This window comes from Falco peregrinus, chromosome 4 (genome assembly GCF_023634155.1).
Source record: "Falco peregrinus isolate bFalPer1 chromosome 4, bFalPer1.pri, whole genome shotgun sequence".
NCBI classification, from domain to species: Eukaryota; Metazoa; Chordata; class Aves; order Falconiformes; family Falconidae; genus Falco; species Falco peregrinus.
The window spans coordinates 95,799,996-95,808,789 of record NC_073724.1 but is presented as its reverse complement, the minus strand read 5'-3'; the positions used below and the strand labels follow the sequence as shown (position 1 = coordinate 95,808,789).

At 36.4% G+C, this 8,794-nt stretch overlaps 1 protein-coding gene across 3 annotated transcripts in view; it reads right to left on the bottom strand.

Annotated features, from left to right (window-relative positions):
* Nucleotides 1-233: 233 nt before the first annotated feature.
* DCLK1 (doublecortin like kinase 1) overlaps nucleotides 234-8,794 on the bottom strand; it is a 251,266-nt gene continuing 242,705 nt past the window's right edge. For all 3 annotated transcript variants that reach the window (XM_055802401.1, XM_055802400.1, XM_005241155.3), the window contains one exon: nucleotides 234-5,148. In XM_055802401.1, the coding sequence (XP_055658376.1) occupies nucleotides 5,091-5,148 (58 nt within the window). In that variant the 3' untranslated portion in view covers nucleotides 234-5,090. The remainder of the gene's footprint in view (nucleotides 5,149-8,794) is intronic.

Below are 8,794 nucleotides of genomic sequence, written 5' to 3'. Positions count from 1 at the left end.
GTACTTGCCCTGTGGTAATATAGTAGCACTGCAAACCTCTGAGCCAATTTTTCTTTCTTTTCTTTTCTTTTTTTTTTTTTTTTTTCTTTTTAAACATATATGCCCCATAGGGAAAGGATTGCAATTTAGCTCTTATTTGTGGATATATCGCTTTCATTTCAACAATTCTTGAAAGCCTTCCTGCTGTCATATGCTACTGTATGTGAGCACCCAACTGAATAAAGACCCGCCAGGCTTTTTCAGGAGTTTATTCACAGGTTTGCCTTTGCTTATTGTAGTATGCACCACATTTAAATTAGATGAGGGCTACTGTAAAGCAATAACATTGTCAATGACTGGAATCTCACTTTCCCCTCTAACAGTCTGAAGCAAATTAATGTATTGGTTGTTCATTAACAAGTAAACAGTTTCTGCTACAATGTCAAGGAAAAAGAATGTGTTCATTAATATGAACAATCTTCATCTACAAAGATGATTTACACAATGCATGTCATGAGATAGCTTTCCCCTAACTAGTACACTACCAAACTGAAAAGCTGATTCTTAGGACTTTCTTGAAATTACAATATTGTTTGTTTACCAATAAGAAAGACAGTCTCAGTCACCTATGCCACCATTGTAAGCTCTATAGTAAGTACTTAAAAAAAGAGAGATTTCTGGAATCACTTGTGGAATTAATAAAATTGATAACTACAGACTTACACTGCATCAATGATACATATTATTCCTGTGATAAGTTAAGCTAAAAATAAGATTAATTTGGTTATAGAAATTCCTTAAACAACAACACTTAAATTATTTCAAACTTGAAATTTTTCAAGAATTTTCTGAAAAAAATCAGCAAACACTGGCTAAAAAAGCAAAGCAGTTTGGATACACCAATGTAATCAGCATGCCTAGTGCTTTTCTGTTAACCCTCTGAGTAGAACCGTAGTATTCTGGATTTTTTGTACATTAATGCTATGAAAATTGTAACTTACAGAAATATTAATTTATATGTCACGACTTAATAAATCATGTTCTAAATATATTTGGGCTAGGCACCTCATCTAGTGAGCAATTCATCCATCTTAGAATTTTATTATCCATTAGAGAAGCCAGTCTAGCAGCTATAATGGAAGTTTTGATGATTGCCCTAGATTAGATGCGTAACTCCTAGATGGAAACATCTAGATGAGACAACACCCAGCTCAGCAGCGTTTAACTAATCCTGTGCTATCACCTATCAGTACTACATTTTCACATCAAAGTTTGCTTACTGCATGTAAGCTCACTAGAATATTGCACTTAAGTTGGAGTCCACATTATCCCCACTTACACTTAATTTAGAGGAATTAAGCTGGAAGTGACCCTGTTCTACTCTCCTGTTAATGCTAAGATCAGACTGTCAGGCATCTCCAGAGACCAAATATTAGATGACCTGAATCACCCTTCGGAAGTGCTCCTCTCCATCTCCTTGGTGATAAGACAGTGCCTTCCATGGCTGCCATCCGTCTCAGCTTGGTGGAAGGAAGTTGGCTTAAGGAAGTTGTAATAAGCTTAAAAAAAAAATATGTTGTCACATTTAGCACCAATACGATGCAATGATTCAAAAGGGAAATGAAGAAAGAAGTCAGGAAGACTGGTGTGTATTACAGTAAAATGCCCAGAGTGTGCTATGTGCTCTCCCAGATCATCACATTAAAAAAAGTCTGTTACCTTTAATTTCTTTTTTTCACTGGTGTTTCAAGTAGTTTTAGGGGCACATATCCTGTCTTCGCTTACCCCCAGGAATTCAGAAGTTAGGCAAGAAAAAGGGATCTCACTGCCAAACAAGCCTGAACCATTATTATTTCCATGAAATTATACATACATATATATATGGTTATATTTAAAAAAATATATGGATAAATGGATACATTTCAAACCATTATTGCCAACTCTTTCAAAACAGTTTAAATATTCAGACACCTTTCCTTGAAGCCTAAAAAGAGGCTATCAGCAATTTGAAACCCGATCTCTCATAGACCTAAAAATAACTTAAAATATATTTTTATAATTATGTTCATAAAACATGAACAAAAGATTGAAAACATATCAGACGTTGGGGATGAGTAGGGTTTTCATGATCTAGGATTATTTTTACATACATTTTAAGCAGTACAAGATGGTGGAAGATGAAGGAGCCAAACATCTTACTTTAATGATAACCCTCTATTCCAAAACAAAGCAAAGCAAAGGTGATAGGAAAATCCCAGATGGATTTTTGAATAATATTTCTCATGCATAAGGTGAAGCATATTTTTTTATTTATTTTTTTTCTCCTGACTTCCCTCTCTCATTAAGAAGAACGAACATCAGCTTTTGCTTTAAGACTGCCAAATTTTCCCAATAGTGAAGGAGCATATGGTATCAATGGACATTTATTACCAAATGTATGTCTTGCATTTACATGGCTGAGTTGCATTTCTTCTAAAGGAAAGGCTGTGATATAAAGTGGGAAGGGCAATGCTGGAAAAACATATGCCAGTTCCTGACCTACTGTAAATTGATGTAGGTAAGTGGCAAGGGAGGCTTTACCTTAGCTGAAGGTTTAATCTTACTGAAAAATAATTTCTGTCCTTATCCAAATGTTATCAAACTACCATTAACTTCACAACAGCAGTGGCTGTGCCCTATCTACTAAGGATCTTTCTCTCCACAAAGAATCTAAGGTGGGATGGGCATGGTCAAAGATCTGCCACAGACACAGTCCTTCCCCAAAACCTAAAATCCGACAAGTTTTGTATGGTAGTTCTTTTGTCCTTTCACCTCTTGCCCCTGTGGAGTTCTCCAAGACACCTACTTGCTTCACTTGGGTTAAGATGTTGCTACTCAGGTTCCAGACAGAGTAACTGAGGCCAAGCACAGGCCATCTGCCCATGGGTGTACGTTCAGAGATCAGAGCTCCTGAATTAGGGTGAGATTCATTCTAATAAACTCATAACCTGAAGTTTGGTGTCTGGTGTAAGCTTCCACCAGGAGTTCCTTCTACAGTCAATGCAGTGAATCAAACCATGAGTCCTACCTGAAATGCATGCCCATGATAGGTGAGATGAATCAAACTTGGAAATGCTCATCTCTCTACATTATGCAGGATGTCTGCAGATCTAGTTTTGACTAAATATCTCACTTCTAGATCATTAACACTGGGTGGATTTAAAAACTTGCTGTATGAAGTACCTGTACCACTTCTGTGACGATTCACAAGTTGAAATTCCTGTATTTAAAGTCTTCATAGCTTTTAATATACAAATTTTTGTGACAGAGGCAATGAAAGATGCACTTTAAAGGATGGAGAAACAGAAGAATTTCAATGTTTCTTGAAATACAGTTCAAGTGATACTTCCAACTAGAAATCCAAAAGAGCATTACACCAGCTGCAACAAGCTACAGGTACACATCAGCTGTCACAGCTGTTTGTCAGGATATGCAAACAGAACTGAGAGTAGAAATGGCACCATGGGCAACTTGGTCTGCTCCTCCAAAATCTATTTGTACTTCCCAGCAAGAGCAGAAAAGTCTGCATATCTTTTTGGGCAGCATATTGATATTTCTAGCTATATGATACGAGAGAAGAAGGGCGAAAGAGAGAAAAAGGGTAGGGAGGGAGGAGGGGGGGAAAACACATTTATGTGACTTTATAATCATTGTGAGAAAATTTTAACTTTAGAGGAGAAAAATTCCATTTTATATGAATAATAAGAGAAAGTAAAAATTTCATATTTTTTATTTTAGAATAGGATTTTTGAAGTTGCTTTTTTCATTGAAGTGAAATTCTGAGGGATTTTATAATAATTTTTCTTTCAATTTATCACATCTGAAGCAAAAGTCTACAAAGTGTAAAATTTCTGTGGAAGCCAACTTAAGGATAACGGTTAAATATAATGCTATAATGTTGCATTGAGGTTTCAACAAACCAGAAATATGTATACTCTGTGTAAATGCCCATTTTATTAAGTATTACAGATAGAAATAGTAAATAATTTTTAATTTCTCCATTCTAAGACAAAACTTCCACTAATTCAGTGTAGGCTTTACATATATATTAAATGACTTGTACTTTCGCTGGCTTAGAATAGTCTAGCTATTTTAAGGGTAATTCTCATCAATGTTAATCTTTAAGTGACTCCTGGAATACCCAGGTCATGCTGAGAGGATGTCTGCACATTTCTGACTGTGAGGCAAAGGAACCAGGAACTTCTCAACTACATCATTACATACCATTACATGACAAAATGCGTCCACAAGCCGTTTCCCAAGACTCTGCATTGTCATTAGCAGCAAACAATATGGAAGCAACCTTTTGTGGCCATCACCACGTCATCTTCTGGAAACTACAAGGCTGCCCTAAACGGAATTCCCCGTTTAGCCTGCATTATATCCTCCAACAACAATCACTCCCTGTGGAAGATTGATGCAGGTTTAGAACGAGCTGCTATAGAAGATACTGTTTAATTTTATTTTCATTTTTTAAAGCCTAGATTTGTAACCCCTAAGCATTAGCGCGTTTGATATTGTTTTGGCCAGAAACAGGCAAGGAGCTTTAGGGTACTATAAAAGATATGTGCGTATAAAAGCAAAAAAGCCAGAATAAAGCCCTAATGTGGGTTGTCAAGGTTTAAATTGATTGTTTACTCAGAGGGTTAACATGTGCTAAAGTTACATACTGCAGTTCCTAGCTTCACTGATGAAAACATTCACTGCTTCTATCTTTAAATAAAAAAGCAAAATAGCCTTAACCCTTTGAGGATCATATTAGCAGCAAGTTGCAATCTAAACAGAGAACAAGTATTTCAATCAATTAGGAAATTATTCTTACAAAGATTCTGTGAGCACCCTTTAGTGTTCCACCATCCCAGCATTTACTGCTGGATAGATCAGCTGTAATCACTTCACACAGGTCTGAAGGATTTTCAGGGTCTCAAAGGGTTAAAGCCAAGACTTTCGAGTAAAAGTGTTTTATTAAAAGGGTGAGTTAGGTGAGCGAACAGTCTCGGATGAACTTGGTGAATAGTCTTCCGATTCGGAGTTGAGTTCAGGTGGAGCTTGCTGTGCCTTATAACGTCCCCTCACATCCTGGTTGCGTCTTCGTCGGAAAACCTGCCTCTCCTTATCAAGAGCGGTGGTCTGGCAGGGGCATAAAATAAGAATAAATGAAATTAGGCTATGTGTGAAATGCAAAACTAATGAAAACCATGAGTTTTTATGTGGCCTGCAATACCAGGGATAATAAATGTTCAGACCAAATTAAACCTGTTCTGTCTCAGTCAGGTCTGAAAGGTTGAGCCCACAACATAGCTAAATGCTTTAAAAAGTGCATTTCCCAAACATTAAGAGGTAGCGTGACATCATCGAGCAGATACAGTACCATATATATGGATGCCATATGTTCTACTTCTGGATGCTATTAATTTCATCCTTTAATAGATTCAAATTTCAAGCCAAATACCAAATGACCTTCCCCCCACCCTTCTCCAAGTATAAATCTGTTTCTACAGGCAAGGCAGAGATGTACGCTTGTCTTTGATTTGACCTAATGAAGGCTGATACACACTCACGCAAGTTCAAGTCAGTGCAATCAGCTAACAAAGATGGACTGTGATGAAGTTGTCAGACAAGAGAGAGAAACAAACACTGAAGGAAGCTAGCCCAGCTCTTTGACACTTCCTCACGCTGCTCGATGGATGTTCTTAGGGAGAATGCTGAAGAGCTCTGACAGAAAGACCTGTTTAGCCTGACCACCCTGTCTCCACCTGCTAACCAAGGTCTATTGAATTAAATACTCCACTAATTATATCTAGGTCTATCCAGAGTATCTAGGAATGGGAAAGAAGAACATTTACTTGATGGGCTTCATTTTTTGATCAGTTTCTGCCAGTATTGGGAATGCAAGTCTTAATAAGATGGCTGTTGACTTCTAGCCATATCCTTTCTTCTGCTTTTATGGCACATTTACAAGGTGAAACTGCGACCCAGATAAGGGCAGCCTAAGTCTGACTAACAATTTCAAGCATGGGACTGGGTTTTGCTGTTGTCTTGGTTATGGAGTATTAGACTGCAGTCCCTGAAATTGCTGTAAAATTACAAATTCAACAGGATGGCCTTGATTCAGCAAGAGCACTTCAACACAGTTAACGGTCTTCTGCAGCAAGGCTGCCTTCATGAATTTTTTTGAAAAAGCAAAATGGGAAAAGGCAGGTAGCTAGTAAGACGACATAAAAAATGCAAACAAATATCCGATTACGGCACTGGAGGCAAAGGTAACTTTGAGAAGCCAGTAGGTTTGACTTCTAAGACTTGTAAAATTTGTCCCTACTATGAAAATCTCCATTTAAAACAATGCAGCCAAAAGGTTATTCTGCTTCAAAGGATTTATTGTTTTTTCTTCAGAGATACATGACTGATTTCTCTAGCAAATTTACCAGTTATAGCATGAGCCTCATAGGAGAGCAGAGATGTATTTTTATAGCCAACATATTTTTGAGAACAAAATGAAAACTAAATCCATCATACCGGTGCAGAATAGCATTATAGCAACCCATGCTCTAAAAGAATGCAATCAGCATTCAATAATGATCTAACAGAGACAGAAAGATGGACAAGAGTACAGAGCTACTATAGCCAATGGATTTAGTTAGGCTAAATTGCTGAACTAATATTTTTGTGTCTGGAACCTACATGGCATTACTTTAAAGGGGCAAAACATTACCTTTGATAAGTTCATCCCCATATTTTAAATAACTCCTACAAAATCCAACACTTCTCATCTCCTGAGAACTTCTCTGTTCACTGCTAATCTTTCAGTAAAGAATATATATACTCTAATTAGTATTTTCAATGCCTTCTATGTTTCTTAGCCTTGGACCGATTCAGTTTTTGATTATTTTTTAATGTGAAACAGAAGAATACCTAGACCTTTTACACACAGTGAATATACTGCATACAGTATGTAATTCTGTGTGAAAATTGAAAAGAATGGCATATATTACCATTCTATAAAATACAGATTTCCATTTAAAAAGATTTTTTATGCTTACAGGAAATAAGCATTTATTTCAAGTTTAGACCACATCACATCATCCTCTGGTAATAGATACTCTCTTGTGAAAAATTTGAACATTTCTGGTCAAATAAATAAAAATATTTGTATTGAATTCAAAATGTATTTTTAAAGCCTGCTCCATGAGAATGGTAAATGTATATGTAAAAACTGAAGATATTTAAAACAGGGTAAATTACACAGAAAGAAATACACTTGAATAAAAGATTTGTTTTGAAATTTAGCCTAGGATATTGCTATTTTTAAAGGAAAAAAATCCAAAATAAATAAACCAGTTAAATAATTAAATATCAGGACATATTTTTTAAGATGTTAAAAAATAAATCCCAAGGTACTGGTTTTCTACTATTGTTGGGAAAGCTTTTGGGGGCTTTTGTTTAAACACATTTTTAAAAATATACATAAAGGCACTTGCCTCAACAATAAAAAAAATTAAGCAGAAATACCCCTGATGATCTCACTTAATCCAGCATGCTATGCTGTAACTTGTAGGACCAAATATTTCTGGCTTCCTAACCCTTCAGAAACTTCCTGAGATATTTTGAGACAATATTTTTCTTTATATTTTTATCCAAAGTCTCCCTTGAATATTGTCTAATCAGTCTTTGTAAAGACACTCTTGTAGACTCAAGGGTATTATTGTGGTAACTCTCCTGGGCTGAGACATTCAGAGCCTTTCTCACTCAAAGAGATTATCAAATAAAAATATATAAAGTCACAAAGAGCTAAAAATACACAGGTCATATTCTAACATTTAACGTTTAACATATCAGACCCACAAAATGGGTCACTTCTGGCCACAGACAGAGCACCCACAAGCCCTACAGACCTTGCAAGACCGGGCTTCTTCTGCGCAATGTTTTGATGATGTTTTGTACTTCCAGCATCTAGTACGCTGCCAGACGGTATTGCCACTCTGCATTCTGCACAAATGCTATTTTTCATGTAATGAGGTCACGGTTATTTTTTACCTCTGAAGAATTTCAAAATATGATAGATTAATGCTGTGGAATGCAGGGGAGATGGTAAGAATCATTTGAGTATTGAACTGTGTGTGTAAAGGCAGTTTTCACCTACTGTACCTTCTTGTGCACGTGGGCATATTAAAAAAATCACCTTTTTTGTTATTATTACTGATTTTTGTAACAAAGGCCTCTTATACACATTGTCTTGGTTTAATAGATGTATTATTTCATCTACTGTTCAGCTGAGTGGTTCACCGGTGCATGAACCAGTCCATTATGGATTTCCAGGGCATTTCTACTTTAAGCTACTCTTTCAATAAATAATAAGAGGATCTGAAGTGCACTTATGCTTCAGAGGGCTGCAAATCCCAGATTTTCATTATCACATTTTGACATTTTTTTCCCTGGCTCTAGGTGAGAGAGTGAGAACTTTGAGCACTATACGATAGTAATGGCAACTCAAATGTAAGGATAGCATTCTTATTTAAGATATGCGGCTGTCCTCCTGCAATCCATGAGGAAATGTAGAGCTTCTTATCCAGCAGCAGATAAGTGGATTGCCTCTAATAGTTTGGTGCTGATGGGTCTGAAGCACTTCATTAAGCACTAATGTATTTTGCATCAACATTTAGTAATCCTGACACCCAATACCAAATGGTTAACAAGCCATTTTTGGAAATGCATTTAATTTCAAGTAAAGAAGCATTATTTTAAAATCATTCTTTCTGTCACCTGTATACCGAGGTGC